This window comes from Barbus barbus, assembly GCF_936440315.1.
Source record: "Barbus barbus genome assembly, chromosome: 5".
Taxonomy (NCBI): domain Eukaryota; kingdom Metazoa; phylum Chordata; class Actinopteri; order Cypriniformes; family Cyprinidae; genus Barbus; species Barbus barbus.
The window spans coordinates 18,105,665-18,132,198 of record NC_136733.1 but is presented as its reverse complement, the minus strand read 5'-3'; the positions used below and the strand labels follow the sequence as shown (position 1 = coordinate 18,132,198).

At 37.2% G+C, this 26,534-nt stretch overlaps 1 protein-coding gene across 2 annotated transcripts in view; it reads right to left on the bottom strand.

Annotated features, from left to right (window-relative positions):
• rgs3b (regulator of G protein signaling 3b) overlaps nucleotides 1-25,736 on the bottom strand; it is a 29,674-nt gene extending 3,938 nt beyond the window's left edge. Inside the window, exons 1-12 of one of the 2 annotated variants that reach the window (XM_079416187.1) lie at nucleotides 25,463-25,736; nucleotides 20,851-20,932; nucleotides 18,892-18,997; nucleotides 17,372-17,741; nucleotides 17,244-17,292; nucleotides 16,295-16,545; nucleotides 15,890-15,973; nucleotides 12,829-12,940; nucleotides 10,132-10,175; nucleotides 9,377-9,499; nucleotides 1,576-2,358; nucleotides 1,333-1,403 (exon numbers count right to left, since the gene is read on the bottom strand). In XM_079416187.1, coding sequence (XP_079272313.1) covers nucleotides 1,333-1,403; nucleotides 1,576-2,358; nucleotides 9,377-9,499; nucleotides 10,132-10,175; nucleotides 12,829-12,940; nucleotides 15,890-15,973; nucleotides 16,295-16,545; nucleotides 17,244-17,292; nucleotides 17,372-17,741; nucleotides 18,892-18,997; nucleotides 20,851-20,932; nucleotides 25,463-25,591 — 2,204 coding nt within the window. In that variant the 5' untranslated portion in view covers nucleotides 25,592-25,736. Of the gene's footprint in view, nucleotides 1-1,332; nucleotides 1,404-1,575; nucleotides 2,359-9,376; nucleotides 9,500-10,131; nucleotides 10,176-12,828; nucleotides 12,941-15,889; nucleotides 15,974-16,294; nucleotides 16,546-17,243; nucleotides 17,293-17,371; nucleotides 17,742-18,891; nucleotides 18,998-20,850; nucleotides 20,933-23,523; nucleotides 23,718-25,462 lie in introns of those variants that run through there. The other variant, XM_079416188.1, reaches the window with a different exon arrangement.
• Between the last annotated feature and the right edge of the window lie 798 nt (nucleotides 25,737-26,534).

The following is a 26,534-nucleotide window of genomic DNA, read 5'->3' as shown; positions in this document are numbered from 1 at the left end:
ATTACGTCACGTGCTCACCAATGGAAACAAATCCATCTTTAAAGGGATAGTTCACCCCAAAATGAAATTTCTGTCATTAATTACTCGCCCTCATGTGGTTCCAAACCTGTAAGGCCTTCGTTCATCTTCGGAACACAAATTGCGATATTTTTTATGAAATCCAAGAAAGGTAGTACGGACTTCGTTAAAATAGTCCATGTGACATCAGTGGTTTAACCGTAATTTTATGAAGCTACAAGAATACTTCTAGTGCACAAAAAAACATTTACTTTCTTCCGTGTCAGTCTTCGACATGCATTCAAGGAAGTACCATGACGCATCTTAATTTGTGTTCTGAAGATGAACAAAGGGTTTGAAACAACACGACGGTGAGAATTTTCATTTTTGGGTAAACTAAGGAGAAAGCAATATTATGGATAGAAGACATATTTTAGCTGGAAGCAACTATTTGAAAATGTATTACAAACATGCAGCTTAGTTTACAAGATGTTAATTGATGGACTGGACTCATGTGGAATACTTGGGGATTATTGTGATGTTTTTATCAGCTGTTTGGACTCTCATTCTGACAGCACCCATTCACTAGCAGAGGATCTATTGGAGAGCAAGTGATATAATGCAAACTTTTTGCAGATTTGTTCCAATGAACAAACTCATCTACATCTTGGATGGCCTGAGGTTGAGTAAATTTTGGGGGGAACTATTCCTTTAAGCCTATTTGTAGGAATATTCTGATTTTGAAAAAAAGGAATACTGTATTTCAATGTAAATGAAAAACTTGATAGAGCAAATAATAAAAAGTCCAGATTAAACTAAAATCAAAAGAAAAACAAACAAACAAACAAACAAGACAGTATATTTTGTGTGAAGATAATTGAGCCTATTTGTAGGGCTATAAAAAATTTTATTGTTACATTATTTTCATGATAATGAGGCATTTTTATGATAATTCTTATTACTATAAAGCAAAATGACTTTTGTTGATATAACCTTATGGTGTCAAGACATATTGCCATATTGAATAATTCCTTTGATTTGTTTTTGTTGCTTTGAGCCAGTAAAATCTGATGCTACCACATGAATCCCCTGATAAATCATTTTTGAAAATGTAGTAATGATGACAATGAATTTTTCAGCTTCACTGTCATGAAAACAATTTTACAATGCAAAAATTGAATAGTGCTCCAAATAGGCTTTATTTTTCTTAATTGCAAAATAATAATAAAAAGATTATTGGTTTTGGGGTGAAATACATCCCTAACCTGTCATTGACGGTAATAAAATTCACTCCATTAAATTGCAAATGAAGTAGAAAAAAATGGTTTGACTCACAGATTCTTGGTTTTCTTCTTTTTGACACCTGTTTGTTCTGTGTCACATTTACAGTTTGGCTTGCCACAAACCTGAGGAAGATTTACAAAAGATGTATTATAAATTAATTAAACTAAATTCAGCTACCAATTCAATTATTTTCATTGAGGTTTTGACAACGGACATGTTTTACCATATTTAATTCTAGTGACATCAAATAAATTGTGGTATTTGTAATTTAATATAGATTAATTTTGTACGCACCCTCCTTCCAGTGAAGAGAAGACAGATCTGGTGGACGGATCCTCCATTCTTGGTGAGCTCTTTCCTCAGGGTCTGTGGCGAGGGAACCGCCCAGCGCTCCGAAGGTTCCCGCTTGGCCTCTATGCAGTCGATGGCCTGATCGGAGATGAAGCGAGGAGACCGAGGCTCCTGAAGCAAACTGCCCTCGCTGTGCGTCCGTCTGTGGAGGGACCTCTGCACACACAAGCTCTGCTGCCCACTGCTAGGAGATGACTCCACCATACTCCTCCGTTTCAGAAAGCCTTCATCGTTGTCCTCGTCATCTTCCTCCTCCTCCTCATCATCATCAGTGGACGGTGAGGTCAAAGCATCTGCGTTGAAGGAGCGATCCAGGCACAGCCTAGGAATGACTAGAGGTGAGGAAGATGAAGATAAAGATGTGGGTCTGGCACCAACGCTGATGGTCTCGGAAGCACTCTCGCCCTCCCCCTGCTCCCTTTTCTCAAGTTCTGACTCTTGGCCACCTCCTTTCACCTCCTTCTGTCTGTCCTTCCAGATCTCGGAGGTCTCCAGGTATGGAGGTTTGCAGGCTTCTCGAGAGGTCGGAGCGGTTTGGTTGGCATCACCAGTGCTGCAGTGCAGGTCTGGGTAGGAGAGCCGCTGAGCTGGAGAGCTGCAGTTGGTTCTTCTCATGATGGGCGATGCAGAGGGGCATGATGGGGAACAGGGCTCAGATACACTGTGAGGGCTGAAGCCGAGCAGACCCAGATCAGCAGCCTGTTCAGCTGCTTTTGGTTCCAGCATCTGTCAATAAACAATTGAAATCAACATTTTACAAATGGCTCTGGAGTTAACAATTACCAACTTCTGTATGGCTATAAAGATTGAAGAAAAGCTGTTGATGAAAAACATGAATGCCATTTTGCACAAACAATAGCATAAAAAGAAGATCTCAGCTCTTGACACTTGTGTATCCAATGTAACATCACTAAAGCACAGTCTTAAATGTATGTACATAAAAAATAATGTATTTTTAAGTAAATGAAAAACATGATACATTGCAAATAATAAATACATTTTATTAAAATTACAACCAATACAGTATCGGAACCAATACAGAATTGTGCATTATAAGAAAAAACATAAAATACTGTATTTAATGTAATGAAAAACACAAAAAATGTTTTGTAAAAAATTAAAAAATGTATTTTAAATACATTTTATTATACATTAAATACATATATATATATATATATATATATATATATATATACAGTTGAAGTCAAAACTTTACATACACCTTGCAGAATCTGCAAAATGTTAATTATTTTACCAAAATAAGAGGGATCATACAAAATGCATGTTATTTAGTACAGACCTGAATAAGATATTTCACATAAAAGATGTTTACATATAGTCTACAAGAGAAAATAATAGTTGAATTTATAAAAATGACCACGTTCAAAAGTTTACATACACTTGATTCTTAATACTGTTTTGTTACCTGAACGTTCAAAAGCTTTTTTTGTTTAGTGATAGTTGTTCACGAGTCCCTTGTTTGTCCTGAACACTGCCTGCTGTTCTTCAGAAAAATCCTTCAGGTCCCACAAATTCTTTGGTTTTGCAGCATTTTTGTGTATTTGAGCTCTTTCCAACAATGACTATGATTTTGAGATTCATCTTTCCACACTGAGGACAACTGAAGGACTCATATGCAACTATTACAGAAGGTTCAAACGCTCACTGATGCTCCAGAAGGAAAAACCATGCATTAAGAGCCGGGGCATGAACATTTTTTGAATTGGAAGATCAAGGTAAATTTAACTTAATTTGTCTTCTGGAAAACATGTAAGTATCTTCTGTAGCTTCTGAAGGGCAGTACTAAATGAAAAATATGATATTTAGGCAAAACAAGAAATATTTACTCATCTTCATTCTGTTCAAATGTTTTCACGCCATGAACTCAAACGCTGTTATAAGAATAGCTTAAAAAAATCTTGCAATATTATTATATAATTTATTATTTTAGACAAAATAGGTGAAAATAAGAATGTTTTGAAAATACTGTTATTATTTTTTCACATATATAACATCAACAGAATGTAAGAGCTAAAAGCTTAAGAAAAGTAGAAGCAGTATAAAACCAACTACCTAAATAAACTACATTAGAAATGAATGAATAAATGAAAAAAAAGAATACATAGAATCTGCAATACTCCATTATATTCATTACTGTTTTCTAATGTACCAGGGGTACAGGTAGAGAGGAAATGGAAAGGCAGAAAGAGAAAATGAAAGAAAAAAACCCTGAAAATTGTATTATATGTCTCCCTATCTTAGAGGAAAAGGTTAATGTATTCATGCACCCTACACATCCAATCAGTTCATAAAGTAGTTTGCTGGCAGCGCGATTCACAGCACTGCTGCTCTTTAAAGACACAGCACAGAAGATCTGAGACAAGGAGGCAAACAAAAATGACTGATGTGTGTAGATAGAATGCCAGAAGTACTATATGATGCTCACTCAAGTATATGGTAAACACTTTGTGCAATAACCAAGATCATTAGATAATAAGATTTTACTTGAACAACTTCACAGTATAGTCACGTTTTTTATCTTGTTAAGATACAATGCATTTTCAAACTTAAATATTTCAAAATAAATGTATAGATCCAACATTCACACACACACAAACCTTTATGCCAGTCATATCACACTGAAAGTGCTATAGATGAAAAACTCCTATTTTCCACCAGTCACACTGCGAAAGCACAAGGCACACAAAGAACATGCAGAAAGCAACAAGTAAAAAACCTCACCTTCGTAATGTTTTGTCCCTACAAGCACATAATGTAGTCCTCCATCATACTAGCATGCATTACAACAGCCCTGTTTTCTCTCTCTACACTCTCTTTCACGCCGTTACATGCGCGTGTCTGTTTGTGCTAGTCTGATGATGATGATGTCGCTGCTCTCCTGATGTCACTCGCCCACCGAGTGGAGAAAGTGAGAGAGAGCATGAATAAGAAACGGGGAATAAACATTATGCTTAACTCGTACGTGCACTGTATGGAGTGAAGCGAGCGTCTGTCACATAACAGTCTGCTGAAGTAGATCACAAAATCATAATTGGCCATATTTATGTTCTTAAAGACTCCATGAACTCAAAATAGGAATTTTGTGCTATTAGTCCTGGTCTTTTAGCTTAAAAACCATTTATATGCTCCTCTACGCCCAAATGTTGATGAAAATGACTTTGTTTTACTCATTTAAAATTTACAGTTTACAGGGAAAACACCAAAAAAATATTAATGTTGATGTTGCACTACACAGATTTATATGCAATCAGATTCTCTCTAGCATCTCTACCATCTAGCAAATCATGGTTCATGACTGACTTATTAAACTCACTTGCTTTTTGCAAATATCTGTCTACAGTATCTACTAATATAATATATATATATATATATTCAGACACCTTCGACATTTCTCACATTTTATATATATATATATATATATATATATATATATATATATATATATATATATATATATATATAAAATGTGAGAAATGTCGAAGGTGTCTGAATATATATATATATATATATATATATATATATATATATATATATTAGGGGTGGCACGGTACATGTATTCGTACCGAACCGTCATGGTACGGACATCACGGTCCGGTGCATGAGTTAGCAATGCTGGAGAGGATGTGTGTGTTTTTATTTTAATTTGTTTGTGTGTGTGTGTGTGTGTGTGTGTGTGTGCGCGCTCCGACGCGATCACTTCAACTGTTTCCTTATACCAGCAGAATCAACTTTAAACACTTATTGTCTTATTAATAATCACTGTATAAAGGTCTGCTTTTATTTGTGTACACTCACAATGAAAACAAAACAGATTTTATATATATATATATATATATATAAAACGTAATATTTAGTATTTTCTAGGGATGCACGATATTATCGGACTGCTATCGGAATCGGCTGATAATGGCTTTAAATGTAAATATCGGCATCGGCCTGATATGAAAAATTATGTTGATATGTCTTGCCGATAAGAGGAATGGGTTAACTCACATGTGCTCAGGGTGTGCTAGTGATTAGATCATGTCTGCAGTGAGGCTCATTCTTGAAGCAAAGTTTTGTCTGAATGACGATTAGATTGACTGTTTTGGATTGCTGCATTTAATCTGTGAAAGCACATACGCGTTTGGTGTGTGATAAACAGTGATCGCACGTGCAGCGACAGCAGTGATAGCCTCCCCCGGGTCCTAATGCCCGTTCAGTAAGGAGTTTTAATCTGTAGGGGGCGCTGTTGGCCTACTTCTAATTAAATTAAAATTAAAATAGCCTACACAAATAACATTTAGACTGTGTTTCTGATTAAAAGTAATTTATGTCATAAAATAATGAGTATGTTTTATTTTAAAGGTCAGAAGCTATAGCTTACATGAAAAAAAATCACTAACATGGCACTTGTAAATTAAATAATTTATATATATTGAATTATGCATTAATGTGTAACATGTTTTATTTTTTAAACAAATTATGAGCTCTAAAAGATTTTCTGAATTTTTACAGCTCTTTTGTTTTAGACCATCTACAAATGTTAAATTTTAAAATAAAATGTTAGGGTTAGCACTGAATCTTTCTGGGGGAAAGAAATGCAGCTATTTATATAGTTTATTTATAGTTATTTTCAAAGCTTGAATGTACTGTTAAAAAACCTTCATTAATTTTAATTTAATTCTAATAAATAAGACCAAAATTAAAAGCGTTTCTTATAATTTCTGCACAGGAGAGACTCGGTGTTGTTTCCAAACAAAAGGAAATATATCGGTATTGGCATCAGTATCGGCCAAAATGAGTTGGAAAATATCGGCATATCGGATATCGGCAAAAATCCAATATCGTGCATCCCTAGTATTTTCACATCTAGATGGAAAAAAATTGTAATTTGCACTACTGTCTGTTCAAAATAAATGAAAAGAAACTGAGCATAGTAGATTTCTTCTTTTTTTTTCCTGTTGTACCGAAATCGTATCGAACCGTGACATATGTGTACCTTGCCACCCCTAATATATATACAGGTCCTTTTCAAAAAATTAGCATATTGTGATAAAGTTCATTATTTTCTGTAATGTACTGATAAACATTAGACTTTCATATATTTTAGATTCATTACAACACAACTGAAGTAGTTCAAGCCTTTTATTGTTTTAATATTGATGATTTTGGCATACAGCTCATGAAAACCCAAAATGCCTATCTCAAAAAATTAGCATATCATGAAAAGGTTCTCTAAACGAGCTATTAACCTAATCATCTGAATCAACTAATTAACTCTAAACACCTGCAAAAGATTCCTGAGGCTTTTAAAAACTCCCAGCCTGGTTCATTACTCAAAACCGCAATCATGGGTAAGACTGCCGACCTGACTGCTGTCCAGAAGGCCATCATTGACACCCTCAAGCAAGAGGGTAAGACACAGAAAGACATTTCTGAACGAATAGGCTGTTCCCAGAGTGCTGTATCAAGGCACCTCAGTGGGAAGTCTGTGGGAAGGAAAAAGTGTGGCAGAAAACGCAGCACAACGAGAAGAGGTGACCGGACCCTGAGGAAGATTGTGGAGAAGGACCGATTCCAGACCTTGGGGGACCTGCGGAAGCAGTGGACTGAGTCTGGAGTAGAAACATCCAGAGCCACCGTGTACAGGCGTGTGCAGGAAATGGGCTACAGGTGCCGCATTCCCCAGGTCAAGCCACTTTTGAACCAGAAACAGCGGCAGAAGCGCCTGACCTGGGCTACAGAGAAGCAGCACTGGACTGTTGCTCAGTGGTCCAAAGTACTTTTTTCGGATGAAAGCAAATTTTGCATGTCATTCGGAAATCAAGGTGCCAGAGTCTGGAGGAAGACTGGGGAGAGGGAAATGCCAAAATGCCTGAAGTCCAGTGTCAAGTACCCACAGTCAGTGATGCTGGTGTTGGTCCACTGTGTTTTATCAAGGGCAGGGTCAATGCAGCTAGCTATCAGGAGATTTTGGAGCACTTCATGCTTCCATCTGCTGAAAAGCTTTATGGAGATGAAGATTTCATTTTTCAGCACGACCTGGCACCTGCTCACAGTGCCAAAACCACTGGTAAATGGTTTACTGACCATGGTATTACTGTGCTCAATTGGCCTGCCAACTCTCCTGACCTGAACCCCATAGAGAATCTGTGGGATATTGTGAAGAGAAAGTTGAGAGACGCAAGACCCAACACTCTGGATGAGCTTAAGGCTGCTATCGAAGCATCCTGGGCCTCCATAACACCTCAGCAGTGCCACAGGCTGATTGCCTCCATGCCACGCCGCATTGAAGCAGTCATTTCTGCAAAAGGATTCCCGACCAAGTATTGAGTGCATAACTGAACATAATTATTTGAAGGTTGACTTTTTTTGTATTAAAAACACTTTTCTTTTATTGGTCGGATGAAATATGCTAATTTTTTGAGATAGGAATTTTGGGTTTTCATGAGCTGTATGCCAAAATCATCAATATTAAAACAATAAAAGGCTTGAACTACTTCAGTTGTGTTGTAATGAATCTAAAATATATGAAAGTCTAATGTTTATCAGTACATTACAGAAAATAATGAACTTTATCACAATATGCTAATTTTTTGAAAAGGACCTGTATATATATATATGTCAAATCAAAATGTATTCAGACACCTTTGACATGTCTCACATTATCGCAGTTTATTCAATGCAGTTTAAAAAATGGTAATAAAATACGTCAAGAACTCAGTTAAACTGTGCCAGAACAAATTCATCTTGATAATGTCAGATAACTTTGATAGAAAGGTATGTAATGAATTACAATCAACCAAAAATTATTCATGTATTGAATTTAAGTACACAATTAGATATTACATATTTAGGTCAACCAATTACCAAGCAATGCTTAATTTTGTTCTGTCTGTGATGTACAAAGTTTCCATTAGCAATTAAAGAAAAAACACTTGAGCAAAACATGGTCAGGTCAAAGTGTCTGAGTAATTTTTGGCCCCAATTTCTTTTCAATTTTACTGGTAGTCCAGTGTATGACTAATTTTTGGGTATAATATGTCATAGTTCACTTTATTTTGTTATCCTCACTTACATAAATGAACTATAGTGTCCTGCACCCACTAGAAATTATTCAGACACTATATCTGGTGTCTGAATAATTTTTGGTTTGACTGCATTCTTCATATACACACACACACACACACACACACACACAATTTACATCCTGTAAAATAAAAAATAAAAAAATACATTTATATCATTTATATACATATTTCTGGTCTTGCGCATACTGTTCTGAAGGGAAATTATTGGTTGCACAATCTTTGATAAAACTGCAATAATTTGCTCCACCTCTGAAACGATTTTCCTTTTCAGCTGATGTCATCAAAACCTTTTATTTTCAGCTTCTGCCCTGCAACCACAGACCTTTCTCGAACCAATCAGTTCCTAATGGATAAAATGAAGTACCGTCCTACATTTTTTTTCATTGACTATCCCATTTTACTCAGGATACGTCACATTACAGAAGCATATGTTTCATGCTGACTTCATAGAAAAAGAGAGAGAAATTAAATACAGATAAAGCTCTTGAAATTCAAGGTAATTTTGCAGATGCGAGTCCTGTATATAAACCTCTACTTCTCCAGAGCGATAATACTCCATAACTGCTTAAGATATGCAGACATGCTGTAGTTAAAAGCGAGACCCAAGTGAGTGTTTTTGCGAGCGAGTGCACTTGTGTTTGATTTAATACCTGGTCAGGGCCTATTCTGTCCCTCAGGGCGAGCTGCTTGTCAATATTGTCTCTCAGACACTGAACGACCCTCCTCTTCTGCTCGGATGAAAAGGCTTCCAGGCTGAACAGACATTCGGTCCTCTGCAGAGACACACAAAGACAGTATGTAAGCAACATTGATGGAGTGATTATGAAATAATGTCTGTGTATGTGAGAGAAAGGACAGAATTACACATCACAGTCTTATTAATCTGAGGAACAAGAGGGACTCGAACATTTTTATAATGCAAGGATGTTCCACCTATACAAGACCATCTCTCTAAAGAAACCTCAGTGTCATGCGCTGTTATGCAGGAGAACAGCATATGAGAGATGCAATCATACTCACACATTCATGTCAGTGTGTGTGTGTGTGTGTGTGTGTGTATGTGTGAGGTGTTGTCAGGGAGATGGGCAGATGGCTGGGTCGATGAATGTGTTTGCTCGAGTGAGCAGGCTACGTCTTTCAGGCACGTTTACTCAGGAGAGAAAGAGCAGCTTTAAAGGCTCTAATATGTGACGTAAACCCCAGATGCAAGAGGCCCTCCATATAACAGCCGCACAGCATTTACATCCTGTAAACGTTTACCACAGGGCCATCCTGTCAGGTCAACGCTTCGATAGGAAACGCATTACATTGCGCGTGATTTGTAGTGCACAATGTTAAACATGATGTGTTGTGAGCAGAGATCTGCGCTGAACGAGTGGGTCGGTGGTTAGATGCAGGATCTCACCTCTATCCAGTAGGAGATGTACAGCCGCAGTTTGTCTGCAGGAACTGGAGAGAAGAAGACAGAAGTGTGAATTTCTTCATCTCGAGGCTGTCAGGGTTTTTTTTCTGTCCTGACTCTGGGGGATGTGAACACCCACATGTACTCCGATATATGTCACCAATATGTGGACTGCATAAAGAGAGTGCTATTCAAATTTACTAAAAACAAAGACTACAAGGCATTACAAGGATGTGTTCATATTTTTATATTTATAAAAACATATTTACATGAACATTGCTTTCATTAATAGAAATATAGCTGAAATAAAATAAATATAAATATTAGATGAAAAACAAACTGAACAAACTAAAAAAAAAAAAAAATGTTAAATAAGTTTAAGTTGAAACACTAAAGTTCTGAAAAACTGTTTTCATGTTTTTACGTTCCCAAACAAACATGTAAAAAGCATATACAATTACTAAAATTTTATAAATACTATAATAGTAAATAAATAATACTAAAATCTAATATCTAATCGAATCTAATATAATAAAATATTTATATTTATAAAAAAAATTAGGTAACACTTAAAGCCTTTATGTATAACGCATTATTATAATAGGCTTATTAAAGGGTATAATGCATTATAATTACTCATAGTGTAACAATGAATTGATAAGTGTTATAATGTATTAACTGTGTGGTTACAAGTATTCATGAGATTGTACAATGCACTATAAGGTGCATTACAAGCCATAATTAATGCATTACAACTATTTTAAAATGCATTATACAAAAAGGCTTTAAGTAAATTGTTACCAAAAATGATTTATTTTCTGGGAGGGGTAGGGTTAGCTAAAATCCTATTCCTGTTGGTCCTGTTCTGGTCAAGGGAAGCCAATATTGTGATATTTGGCAACTCTCTGCACGTTTAGGCCCGTTTTCTTTAACTGCACAGTCAAGAGCCTCGTCTATACAACTAACTTCATATCCGAAAGGACAAAGGTCAGCACAGTGATGGCTATTTCAGAAAAAGAGATGTCAAATAAAGGCTGAAGATAGAATTGCCCTATGTGCCACATGCTGCAGTATTTCTGTTCTCAGGAAGGTAAAGAATACACTGTCCCGCCCACCCTGCTTATAATGGGCCATACCGGAGACACGGCCATTGTTCCCAGCAGACACAGAGAGTGAAGAGAGCTACGCTCTCATGAAACACACATACTCATTCCCACAGTCCTGACGCCTCCTTCCTGACTATCGCTACTAACACACGGTCACAAATAACACAGGGTGGACCTCCTTAACATCCCCTCTACGCTAAACAATCAACTCAGAGAGATGACATACAGATAGACTGAATCATTAAGACAGACTGAAAAGTTGACAGATAGATAGATAGATAGATAGATAGATAGATAGATAGATAGATAGATAGATAGATAGATAGATAGATAGATAGATAGATAGATAGATAGATAGATAGATAGATAGATAGATAGATAGATTTCCTTATAGTCTAACATTTGAACTCATTACATGAAGAAATTTAGCTCACTTCAGGATGTTTACCTCAAGCAGATGTAAACAAGGCACTAGCACTGCTTTTGCTCTCACTCTAAAACGCAGCAACACATTGCAGGGCACAACAATAAGAATAACCGGATGGCCCAGGGCCAGTGTAAGAGTTTTGCGACAGCTGACAGAAATAAAACTCGTTCTATCAGACCAAAGCTGCATTGTCACTATGTTTGTTGATCATGCACATGTGCTTTTTGTTCCTTGCAAACTTATCTGTGATTTATTAAACATTATTTTTTTGAATACTGCTCATTTAAATAACCCATAGATGCCAATTTTTTTGGGATAAGCATCGAAAAAACAGTCATGATTTGCACATTATGCCATATGTTTTCAAGTGAAAGTGTATGTGCATGATTTTTTAAAATCTTGTATAGCTTTTATACAGCAACATTACAGTAATGGTATTATTAAGAGCATAATAAATAATATGCATTTTTTTAAAGACAACTATTTTTAAAGAAAATTATTCTTTTAAAGACACATATGTACCATATGAACTTCTGTGTGTGGAATGTAATTTACTTGTTTTTATAGATATACATTTATGCTGCGATTACATATGAAAAATAATGAAAGACACTGATTGAGCAGCTGCCGGATAAGTGCACAATCAAAAATTACATGCTTTATATATTAAGCTCTTCAAACTAAATAATAAGCTTGCATGTTTTTCCTCTGTTGTACTGAACAGTGATTTAAATATCATGCATATATATTTATATATGAAGAGTTTATTTGCAAAAACAGATAACTATCTGATAACTATCATATAACTAATTATCAATTTTGATGATAACATTAAAAACATGATTTTTGCATGATATATATATATATATATATATATATATATATATATATATATATATATATATATATATATATATATATATATATATATATATATATGTCTTATGTCATGTCATATATCATGCAAAAATCATGTTTTTAATGTTATCATCAAAATTGATAATATATATATAAAATGAAAAATGATGCTCAGAAGGTAAAAATCCCCACCTGAGCAGAAAAAAAACAACTGACTTTTGAACAAATAATATGTATGGACAAAAAGCTGGACAAAAAACATAACACAAAGTCTTCTTCACAGAGTTAGTGGAAAATAGTAGTACGTACCATCCTGCAGCTGTATCTCATGGAGGTAGAGTGGACTCTGTAGTACATTACAGCGGCCCGGTTCATCTTCCCTGGTCAACAGCATCAGATCTGTGTAGATGAACACTGTAGTCTATAGAGGGCGATACAGACAACAATCAGAGCCACACTGAAACATCTCGGTCTGACCTTCTTGTCACTCACTCAGCTTCTACCAAGTGAAGACAAACATAATTCTTTATAATGGAAAACATGAGCCTTGATCTTTGACTATTTGTAGCGTTCATTTAGACTGGAGAGCAGACGTAGAATGAACTGCACTTTTCTCGATGGTTTAAATAATATCACACACCTGTAACACCTGTTAAAGTTGCGTTGAATCAGGTAAAGTCAAGTTGAGGTCATTAGGAAAGGGAAAAGCTCTGATTCCCACACAGAAAGCAGCAGACAGGTTGCGCTGCTTTGCCTTTCATGGCGCCCATTGCTCAGGCTTGGAATTAGGCCAGCTTAATAAAAGCAGCTGATCTAAATCACAGGCAAACACACACACGCTCGTTCTAGGACACTGGAGGAATGCGTTTAGTGATGTACAGCTCATCCTTCTTAAACGCTCTGATCTTTAGAAACTCTTGACTGCATTACTCAAACAGGTCTCTCGGCAAAATTGAGGTCAGCTGGCATGCAGACGGGGGCCCTGCGAGAGAACACAAAGGATGTGACAGACTCTCAAAGGGAATCGCTATAGATACGAAGTCGGTTTTGGAGGCTATTGTGGCACTCAGAGATTTATCTTTGCACAATATTGCTCATGCTGAGGAAGCTGAGGTCATGTTATTCCCAAACTGCAGGTTTCCTTTAAAGCTGCAGCAGAAAGAAATCTCAGATCAAGGTATCTGCTTCCATGCTATGTGGAGCGCATATTTTGTGTCAGGCATTACTGTCAACGAGACAAATATTCCTGTAGTTCCCAAACAATCGTTCAGTGAAACAGATCTAATAGAAAAGGTAGTGTTTCGTCCATCTCGGGAAAACATCAGGGTCACCGGACTAGCAGGCTTTTAGAGGGGTATCATGACAACAAGCTCAAATCTGAGTGAGCAAAATAGTCAATTCTCCTGAAAGGGGACACCAGCTCTAGGTCACCTTCAGAGCCCACAAACAAAACATTACAAGAATCGCTTCTGCATATTTTATCCAAGACGAGATGTTGTCTCTTAAGCTAGATTCCTGGAACCAGATCAAGGACTTGCTTAAAAGGATCTAAACGTCATCAATAGTTAAACTAAATGTAAAAACGTTGCATGTTTTGGACATGGCAATGCAATCTGCAATGAATGTTGACAGATTTATCTGATATAAAATACAGGTCCATCTCAAAAAAATTTCATATCGTGAAAAACTTCATTTTTTTGTAACTTATTTCAAAAAGTGAAACTTTCATATATATTTTACATTCATAACATGTAAAGCAAGACATTTGAAAAGTGTTTTTGTTTTAATTTTGATGATTAGTGCTTACAGCTCATGAAAGTCAAAAATCCAGTATCTCAATATATTAGAATATTTATATTTGAGTTTCATTAAACGACCATCTCTACGGTATAAATTCAGGGTATCTCTTGTTCTTTGAAACCACAATAATGTGGAAGACTGCTGACTTGGCAATGGTCCAGAAGACAATCATTGACACCCTCCACAAAGAGGGTAAGTCACAGAAGGTCATTACTGAAAGGTGTGGCTGTTTACAGAGTGCTGTATCAAAGCATATTAAATGCAAAGTTGACTGGAAGGAAGAAATTGGGTAGGAAAAGGTGCACAAGCAACAGGGATGACCGCAAGCTTGAGAATACTAGCAAGCAAAGCTGATTCAAACACCTGGGAGAGCTTCACAAGGAGTGGACTGAAGCTGGAGTCAGTGCATCAAGAGTCACCACGCTCAGACATCTTCAGGAAAAGGGCTACCAAGCCACTTCTGAAACAGAAACAACGTCAGAAGCATCTTACCTGGGCTAAGGAGAAAAAGAACTGGACTGTTGCTCAGTGGTCCAAAGTCCTCTTTTCAGATAAAAGTTAATTTTGCATTTCATTTGGAAATCAATGTCTGGAGTCTGGAGAGGCACAGAACCCAAGCTGCTTGAAGTCCAGTGTGAAGTTTCTGAAGTCAGTGATAATTTGGGGTGCCGTGACGTCTGCTGGTGTTGGTCCATTGTGTTTTATCAAGTCCAGAGTCAATGCAGCCGTACACCACAAGATTTTGGAGCACTTTATGCTTCCATCTGCTGACAAGCTTTATGGAGATGCTGATTTGCTTTTCCAGCAGGTCTTTAGCACCTGCCCACACTGCCAAAACCACTTCCAAGTGCTTTGCTGACCATGATATTACTGATGATATTACTGTGATATTACCAACATGCCTGACCTGAACCCCATATGGAATCTATGGTATATTTTCAAGAGAAAGATGAGAAACAGTCGATCCAACAATACAGACGAGCTGAAGTCTCAATAGTGCCTCAGCAGAACCACAGGCTGATCGCTTCCATGCCATTCCTCACTGATGCTGGAGTTTGTGCTAAAGGAGTCCTGACACAGTATTGAGTGCATAATTGAACACACTTTAAAGAACTTGAACTTTTCAATGCTTTTATTTTTGGATAAACTAGCCAAGTCTCTAATATCTCAACTGTTTCTCCAACAGAGCAATGACAATAAAAGGAAAGCAAATGAAGACTCGTGCTTGCTTTAGATGTTTCTACTGAGAAGCAGATTAGTTTCTATCTCAGAAGAGTTTTCATCAATCTTACAAATTGTGCTCAGAATTTACCAGTCTGCAATCAAAGGTCACGAATCACAATATGAACCTAAACATTTCTCATCAAAAAATTATTTGGGATATGCCATCCATATTATTTGTATGGCTGTATAGTCTTATTATATGCTAACATTTGTCTCAGTTATAAATACATTTGTTAAAATGTAAAAGAAAATTGATCATTAAATACAAAAGAAAACTAAAAAAAACAACAACCACCTTCTGAGCAACACATTTTTCTCTGGGGAGAGTGTGAGATAGTGGCGTTACCTTAAGAGCTATGTGTTTACTGTCATGAAGGATCATTTCCTCTGACAACATCAGGACTCTCTCTGGGCTGCACAGGTCCAGTGGCTGCAATGCAATTAAAGACTCATTACAGCTACACTTTGTGCATCATGTCAATCATGTTATTTGCAGAAAGGTGTATCAGTATAAAACACATTCTAGATTAACATGAAATGCCAAGCAATGACAGTAGTATGCTGTGGTGTGGCATATTATACTCCCAACTATTTTAAGCAACATATTTGTTATTTGTATAATTATTATATGTATAATTCTTATACATATGTATTTGTTATTGATAACACTTGTATAATACACTTAACACAAACCACTGATCTTTTACCTCTAGCATAATAAACCTGGAAGATAAACAGATCCTGAACATACCTGAACAAAAACTGGGAAGATGAGAATCTTGGGGGCCAGACTGACGTATGTGCCATAGTTGGAGTGAGGCAGGTGGGACTGGACGATGGTGCAGTTCTGGTAGTTGGCAAAGCTCTGTCTGTAGGATGAAGGAGGCATGGTGGTGGTCTTACTGTTTATAGACCTGCACAAGGTGGCTTGTGCTTGCAGCCCCCCATTCTGCAGGTAGTCTGGGCTCTGCTGCACTCCTCTGCTAGTCTGATAGATTCTTCCTATGAATCGACATAAAATAGCATCAAAAAAAATTGTAAAAACATACCACGCTATTATGATCATTTTTGGACATGGACCATGTTATTATTTGAAGTACCCTCAAAGGCCTCAAAAGTGTAGGGCTGGTTCTATTTTTTCCTTTTTAAAGAAGACTTATGCTAACAAAGGCAACATTTATTTGCTCAAAATTACAGTAAAAATGCTAATACTGTGATATATTATTACAAGTTACATTTTCGTTATGGCAAAGCTGAATTTTCAGAGAAGCAATTACTTCAGTCTTCAATAGATGAATAGGAAGTTCAAAAGAACAGCATAATTTAAAACAGAATTTCTCTCTAACGTTATGCATTTACTACCACTTTTGATCAATTTAATGCATTCTTTAAAAATAAAACAAAACAAATCAATCAATCAATCAATCTTTGAAAAAGAAATCATTTCTTAAAAAACATCTTATTGACACCAAACTATGTGCACATTAATCATTCACTATGGTTATGAGCTTCTTGAAACAGCCATCAGTCATTTCATTGCAACACTTGGGGATCACAATCACCCTACTTGCACATTTTTAAGCTTTTTTCCTAAAAAGCATGAGCAGAAATTTTACATTTCAAACTGAGACAAGTCAACATCAGATCTTTGCCTAAACATGTGGAACAGAAGCATAAAACCTTCTCATAGGCTGTCTTACCTAGAGTTCCCAGTGTGCCATTGGAGTCAGAATACACTGGCTGCAATATCTGCAACATTAAACATTCAGTAAGCAACATGTCACCCCACTCAAATTGAGCATGAATACAATTGCTTTCAGATTCCCACCTGGTTTCCAGGGCTGACAGGAGAGAGGATGATGTAGTTGTCACCGTTTGATGATGTCACACGGGTACCTTTGAGGGTCTGTGTGCGTGTTTTATAGTCATTTTCTTCTCGTTTGCCAGTCCAAGACCACAATGACTCCCCTACTCCGTTTCCTGTGTTATCAGGGCCACTTCCTTTTTTACGGCGACCCTGTTTGTGATTGGTTGGTCGAGAGAGTAAAGGTGGGGTTTTGTTTTGTGTCTTTGCAGTTGAAGAGAAAGAATCAAACCCGGAGGGTTTGTAGGAAGGTCTGTGGATAAGCCCCTCATAGTAAGGCTTCATAATAGGCACTGTCCTCCACACCACCACTGTGATCTCATTACGACAATTCCTGCAGGAAGGAGGATGATTTTAACAAGAAGCCATAAATGTATTTCAAAAGAGGGCAACTATTATCTAAAATCCACTTTTACATGGTGTTTGGACATAAATGTGTGTTGGCAGTGTGTGAAACCTACAATAATAAAAATCCACCCACTCCTAATTTTTTAATCCCCTTTAAACCAAGTCAGTCTCACTAGGCCTGCCGTTTTGACTCTCACCACAGTGTGACGTCACATTTCGGAGGGCCAGGCCACGGGGGTTGATTGACAGCCCTGCATTGCCAAAGTTTCGCCCTGAGTGGTTGTAACCTGTCCATTAATTTTCTCCACGCTCGAGCAGCTGTAACGTCAACAATGTCTCACAAGCAATCCCGGTGCTCTGTGTTTGGATGCAAGACTGAACATAAGAGTCTTCATTTTTTCCTAACATCTGAGCTGCTGAGGATGCTGTGGATTACTTTGATTTTTCAAGGTAATGCGCCTCAAAATCTACCTAAATACGTGTATCCCTCCAGACTCCTTTGTGAATTTCAAGTCGTTATAGTGTTTAGCGTTTTAACCGTATTTGTGTGCTTACATTAAGTATTATTTAACTGATCAGCGCCATGCTTGTGAGATTAGTTCGTGCTGTTCGTAGCGCGAGATTCGTTCGGTAGCACAATTGTGTGGCTCGGTCCATTGATCCACGCCGATGACAGGTCAGCGCGACACGAGCTCTGTAACATTGCGCTGTTTCATTCCACTTTCAGTGCATTTGACTTTCCATATGTACGGCTGAACACCGGTTCTCTTGGTCTCAGTTATATTGCTTATACCGGCTGTTTATTGCTGTAGATATGCAATGCAGAGAGACGTATAGGCGACGCCCTGGAGAAGGGGGCAGGAATATGCAGCTCATTTGCATTTTAAAGCCATAGACTCCAAATCAGCTCTGTTTTTAGACACACCCCAAAAATGACATTTTCCAGCTGTTATAATAAATTATCTGTGGGGTATTTTAGGCTGAAACTTCAGACACATTCTGGAGACACCCAATACCAATATTACATCTTGTAAAAAGGGGCATAATAGGTGCCCTTTAAAAAAATGAGAGGTGATTATTAACTTCTTGTGAAACCTGTGGTTACAAAATAATAATACAAAAACATCCCTACACACCTGATGGCATGAGCCAGGTCTACACACTTCCAGTGTTCAACCGGCTGACCGTTTAGCTGCAATAATGTGTCCAGCTGCTGTAAACCTGCATGGTGAGCTGGACCACCTAAACAAAATAAACAAAGACACTCAAGATCATAAACCATAGTTAAAAGAAGAATTCCTATTGAAATGAAAAAGACAATGACACCTCTTTGATTTGACTTGGTTACACTTTATTTTACAGTGTAATTGTGTACACTGAAGTACTGAGTAATATTAATCAATGACATGTACTTACTATAAGGTTAACGTTAGGATTAGGGTTACTGCATGTATTTATGTTAGGGCTGTCAATCGATTAAAATATTTAAACTCACGATTAATCGCAAATTAATCACATTTTTATTTGTTCTAAATGTACCTTAAATTCGTTTTAATACTCTAATCAACATGGGCATGGACAAATATGGATGCTTTATGCAAATGTATGTTTATTATTATTTTAACCATAGTCAGCATATAGAGCATGAAGACTAGACATGTTTCAAAGGTCATAGATGTTTTTCAAAAGAACTTGTTCATGTCTATTAGACACATGAAAAAAGAAATACCAGGTTCCCATTACTTCTCTTTCTTTGCACGGAGCAATTTACTTATTTTACAGCTCACTTCTTCTGAACATGCAAAATGTACATTTATTTTTAGATTTGTTTGCCTCTCTCTCTGTGCCCACATACTGTATTTTGATGCAGCTAAATTCTCAATAAAACTGTTTTCGTTTATATATTTTACTGTTTCTGTTGTCAGACAACGGAATGAATATGAAATAGTGATTGAAACGCGACCCATTAAGACTATAACCAGCTCTCCCTTCCAAGATGTTAATCTGCACAAAAAATCCTGATTTATAATCGTGCCTTCGACTGATAAAATCAAATACACAAGATAATGACAATAGCTGTGCTGTGATTTCGGCTATACTTGCATGTAAAATTAGAGAAGCAACAAAATATCTGTGTTTAACTGAAAGCGCTGCTCCTCTCCTTCGCGCGCTGAACAGAACAGACACACAGAGAGAGAGAAAGAGAGAGAGAGAGAGAGAGAGCTGTGTGCGTGCGTTGGGAAGACAAGAACTCTCGCTCGCGCGGCAGTTCCAGCGAGTCTCAGTTACTAAATAAGATTTGGGCAAACACTAAATATTTGTCGCTATGCGCTTTTTTGAAGACGGGGAAAAAAAGTCGCTAAAGGGGCCTACAAAGTCGCTAAGTTGGCAACACTGTGCATCTCCATTTCTCCCACTACGGGCTTTGCCGTGGGTTAAACAGAAAATATGTGCTGCGTTAATATAATTAGTGCCATTAAAATTAATTTGACAAGCTTTTGCCTCAATAAACTCCTAATTTGCTGCTTATTAATAGTTAGCAAGGTAGTTAAGTTTAGGTATTGGGTAGGATTAGGGATGTAGAATATGGTCATGCAGAATATGTGCTTTATTAGTACTAATAAACAGCCAATGTGTTAATAACAGGCATGCTAATGAGCAACTGTTAATAGTGAGAATTGGGCCCTATACTAAAGTGTTATCTTTTTTTGTACCTTTATGTTTTGGAAATGTCCAAAAATTACAGTGTAACTGGGGCAACACCATTTAAATGGACAACTTTTTACCTTATCTACCCCTAAAAGGTGCACATTAATAACTATTATGTACCCTTAAGGTACTAATATGCACCTTTTTGAGAGTGTGGCAATACCACGGTATTTGAGTACATTGGAGCGCCATGTAAATACTATAATAGACATGTTTTTTTTTTTTACTTCTCAGAAATATTTTAAAGAGAAACATCTGAGTCAAAGTTGTCAATCAAATGAAACATGACTAAGATTTACTCTTGTGCTATGAAGGAGCAACTTCTTGGCAATACAATTTTATGAGGACAATATGAATAATGATAGTTATTGAGTGTTTAAAATTACCTGGATCGACAGCTTGGACCCGCACAGGGGAGTCAGAGCAGATGGTGAAGCCAAAACCATCTTTTCCTCTCAAAATGGTCACCTGTAAAAGAGCACATTCATTTCATATATTTTTTTAAGATGTCAATACTTTTATTCAGCAAGGATGCATTAAATTTATCAAAAGTGACAATAAAGACATTAATAAAATGTTTTTTGATATTTTTTTACTTTATATTAATCAAAGAATCATGAAAAAAATTAATAAGTACTGTAATTTTTTTTTTCCAAATAGACAATAATAAATGTTTCTTGAACAACAAATCATCATATTAGAATGATTTCTGACGGATCATGTGACACTGAAGACTGGAGTAATTGCTGCTGAAAATTCAGCTTTGCCATACCAGGAATAAACTACATTTTAATATACCTGTTTTTACACTATTAAATAAATGCCACCTTGATGAGCATTGAAGAGACTTATTTCAAAAACATTTAAAAATTTTTATTAAAACTTTAAAAACCAAAAACAAATTGGGGTTTTCTCCTAATAAAAATCAAACTACATTCAATGAAAATCATTAATATATAGCATTCTTTAAAAAAAATAATATTTTTTTTTAATGAACTGAAATGAAAGTGACCTCAGGAAAATTCAGGAAGATGGACCATCCACAGTCAGAGTACAGTGTAAGACCCCACCGTAACCGGGTCAGAGAGTGTGTCTGTGTGTGTGCCAGAAACAAACATCCCCCCTAGAGCGCCACTGTACCCCAGCAGCACGAAGACTGAAATGCCACAGCACCAAAGAGTAAGGGATATTAAAAACTACAAGCTGAGAAATTAGTCAGGGTTGCTGGGTGATCAGGGGGCTTTTCTTTTTCCCTGGCAAGAAAAGGAAATGATTGGGGGGGGGGGGGGGGGGGGGGGTGACTGCCATGGCACTGACAAACAGCAGACACAGAATATTTGGACAGTAGAAGTTCAAAATGTCAACAGAACCTGGAGCCAAACTAAATAGGAAATGTTGAAGGGGAGGGGGGCCGTCTCACATTTAACATGACATTGACCACACAACAACAAAGAGCCTTGTTTGGGGAGGGAGAGAGAATAAAAAGAGAAAAAGTGATGACAGCTTTAGGACTTTCACTGCCATTCCTCTTTTCTCCTCTGGGTCGATGTGGTCGCCCTCGTTACAAGCTCCATTAATTGCTGTGATGAAATAATTATCCACATCAAACTGCACTGTTTCCCTTTTCCACTGCTCCTGGTTGTTGTTCAAGTTCAAGTGCAAACATGGACAGTCACCTGTGTGTTCAGTGAAGTCAAAGTAATAGCATTACTGAATGAGGACTAGCTCTTGTTATGACAATATTCATTCATAATGCCATAATCCAGTTTAAGATGATGAGCAGAAAGGTCTTGTTCATCATTAAATGGAGTTTCACACAGAAGAGGGGGGATCAGACGACCTGATTTCATGAGGTGTTGTCCCAGTTTTCTAACAATTCACAAAAAATGTAAATATGTCCTGCTTTTGGCGACTAAGTATCCTCAATGCTCTAGCTACCATGTTTGGGACCGTCTGTGGTTCTCAATGAGGAAAGCTGTTTCTTTGTCCATGCAACTTGATTTGCTTAGATTTTCATCTTCATTAAGTCTTCAGAAAATCTGTCCATTTATTTGGTTGCCATTCTATTCTATTCTATTGTTTTAATTTTATGGTTTTATGAAGTTTTATTATTCTATTTTATGGTAATTTCTGTTAAAACTGATGAATATACCTGTAAATTTACAAATACATTTGTTATTATTTATTTAAAAAAAAAAAAAATCAATCACATGATTTTTACATTATATTATATTATTTGAAACACATTTGTAACATTATTCATTTTATGTTCTTTGCATTTGGTTCATTCAAATATAAAACTGAATAAAACAGGCTAAGAAGGCGGATCAAACACATCAATGGTAATGTAATGCACCAACCAAACTATCAGACATTTTCTCTTGCTTTATTAAATAAACTATTTATCTTATATCTTTTGTAACTATTGTTATTCCTATCATTACAAACAAGCCTGGATAGGCACCTCCAACGAAATCACACCCTCCACCCCTCAATTTAAAAATCTGGTCACCCTTTCCTGTCAATCACAGCACAAGGATATATAAGCGGCTGCTTATCACACTCATGTGACTAGTTATCCGGCATCCCTCCTTGACCCCAGCCCCAGTTTTCTTTCTAATATTTCTTCCATATATTGACCAACTTTCATTATTGAAGTCATCCATCCCTAGGGACCTGGAGATGCTCCAGTGCTTGAGCCTTTCCATTAGGCACAACAACTCAAATCTGTATTCCCTCATCGTTCTAAACTCTAAAGGACAAACCTTTATAATCTAACGGAAAGGTCTGAACTCTTACTACTACTTCAGCTGACATATTTTTATCCAAATCCACTTACAGTGCCAATCTGGAGCAACCTATAGGGTTAAGTCCCTTGCTTAAAAATATCTTTAAACATTCAGCTACACTGCTGCACTCTAATCTCAAAAAAGAAATTTTACACAACACATTTCATGAGGACTATCCCAGACCGAACACACCCTAACTCTTATAACACTTTCAATAACACTACAACCACAGCCAAAAAATAAATAAAATAAAAAAGCAGAGGGACAAACCTGTGGCAAGTTTCGTTCAATGCAGAGCCGACACAGACCGTGGATCGTATGCATCGCTCAGCGCATATACATCCACCTACATCTACGGCGCTCTCTTCAGTGTCTTAAATAAAAGTAAAGTCACACAGGTGATGCTGCTTCCCTTCACGCTCGCTCTAGTGCAGCTATGCATACCCACTCATGGGAACTGCTCTGAGCAGAAGAATGACAGGAAACCACCTTCCACCCCCCCAGCCAGTGGCCAGGCAGTATGTCTGCTCTCGATAAGCCAACACGTTTCCTGAGTAGCTCTCAACAGTAGTGGCTGAACTCACTCTCGCTGCAGAGTGAGATGGAGCTCACTCTGATAGGCTTGATTTAGTGTAAACACAAACATTCATTATGAGCCAGAGACATTAAAATACGTTCAATGTTTGTATAATGAGAAGCTGGACAAGCATAGGCTGACAGACATGGAGGCCGTCCAGCCCTTGCACAACACCTCAATTCACGAAAACAGTGTTGAAATTTCCGAAATCCATTATTATACTCGAGCAGGATCTGTGTAAAACCAACACAGTCATTTCATTCTACCATAATCTATAGTTTGTTTATCTCTTACATCACCCTATCACTGATGTTCCAGTTAAAACCACCAGTCATCACCAATCAGAAATCCCTGGAAAGTCAAGTGCGAAATCTGAAAAATGGATTTTCGGGAAGAGAGGAAGGAAATGGAAGAATGATTAGCAGAGTATTTGACTGGCCTCCATATAAAAATGCAAGGAACCAGCAAGAGTGTCAGTGGAGCGGGAATCAAACAGGGATAAATCATAAACACTGCGCGGGATTGGGCTTCCTATTGCAGCCACTTTGTTGGCTTTTCCCGTTTCCCAGCTTTGTCTGAGGAGAACAGAGCAGGCGGAGATCAGTCCTGGGAAAAGTTGCTCGCTAAAGTGGATGGGAGGGTTTAATGAGCGAGTATGTGTGTGTGTGTGTGTGTGTGTGTGTTTGTGTCACACATATCCAAAAACACATCCACACATCTCCTCATATTTCTACTGTCCGTCACACCACAGAGCTACTTGTATTCCCAAGCTGATGTAGTCACATCTCTGATGGCTGGAAAGCTCTTTTGACTACATGCACCATCATTAGCTGTCACTGTTGTAAGCTTAGCATAAGTCTGCAATAATAGTTTCCAACACTACAACCAAAGCAATTTACTCCCAACAAGCCAACAAAAGAGGAGGATCGTGTTTTGCACTGTACTTTTTCCAAACCAGTGTTATCATTAACTAAAAACTAAAACTACTTAAAATCGACAACTGAAATTAAGCTGGATTAATAAAATTGACACTAAAGTCCAACAATTACTATAGTTAAAACTGAAAATCTAAATCAAAGTATATAAAACGAAGAACTAATGATTAAAACTAAAATTAAAATGAAACCTGAAAATATAAAAATGAAAGCCAATTCAAAATATTAATAAATACTATAATATAATTTAAATATAAAAATTAAAATAATACAGTTTGAAACACATTTTAAGGCCCGTCTAAATCTAAACTCATAAACTGGTTGGTTTTGATAATTCCTGATAATTCAATTATGAATGACAAGAAAACTGTAATATTTTATAAATAACATTGCATACTTCCCTGTGTCTACTAAAAAAATATTACTAAGCATTATCAGCTGGAATCTAGAATTTTTTTCAAATATTTTAAAATCTTTTTTTTCATACAAACTACACATTTAAAATTCTGACGAAATATCAAATTACACAAAATTTTAAATTTAAGTATTTATTTATATTAAACATGTTTTACCATTAAAAATGTATTCATTTAGATGTTCCATCACATAAAGCACATTTTAGGTTACAAAATATCATACAAAAATAAACATTTCAAACTCAAAAAAATCTAAATGATATTTTATAAATTACACTTACTGTAAATGACTGCATGTTCTCTGGACTTGTGGTCTCGGGTCCAGCTTCATAGTTGGATGTAGCAGCTTCTGAAAGATACACAAGAGAGTCCCACGAGTCCCAGGCCGACAGATTGCTCTTTGAGTACATCTTAGCCCTGGGTAGAAATCTCTCGACTCCAGCACTCTTTTAGAGAGAGGACAGCAGAGTCCGGTCAATGCTGTCTGCAGGCTTCAGCTGAAAGTGAGTGTGTCTGCACCATGAGAGATGAACTCAACCTGAATCGCTGTGACACAGAGCTGACTGCCCCACAACAGAGAGAGAGAAAGAAATCTACTCCCCTAAAAGCGTCACCCCCACCCCGACAACCTGCGACAGGCTCCCCCACTTTGTAACCATAGAGATTACGCTCCCAGGAAGCAATGTCTTTTTAAGCATTCTTCATGGAAACAGCATTCAAGAGGGATACAATACAGCTGGCTCTCTCTATTAAAGTCAGCCCAGTGCCTTGACTCAAGCCCCCTCTCTCTCTCTCTGATCTCCTACACCTCTCTCTCTCTCTCTCCAATCAAACTTAATCTCAGTTGAATTTCTCTGACGGGACACGTGTCATTTCGGCCACACCCCAGGAGCAAATTTGTTCATTTTGTGAGCAATAATTAAGATGATCTCTTACACACAGCGAACAAAAAAAAAAAATGACTGCATTTTTCATTGCAAAGGTCATTATGAAACGACAGAGGGAGGGAGACAAGATCTCTAAAGTGGATTTAAACTGACTTAAACACATCATGACGCTTCAACCTTTTAATTCTCATCTTATTCCCGTGGCTCCTCACAGCGCACACTGTGTCGGCCCCCTGGCCCCCGGCTCTTTGTTACAGCTCTCCGCAGGGATGCTGTACGTTTCAACACCGAGCCCTCTATATCCCTCCAAGAAGTACAAGGCAATGCTTGTTAATTCAACATAGCATTTGGTGAGAAGTAAAACATTCAAATTCCATTCAGACTCAAAAGTAACTTCCGCTGCAAAGAGCTTGTTTGGTTTCAGTAATATCTATTATCATCTGATCTACTGTTGCTGAGGAAAAAC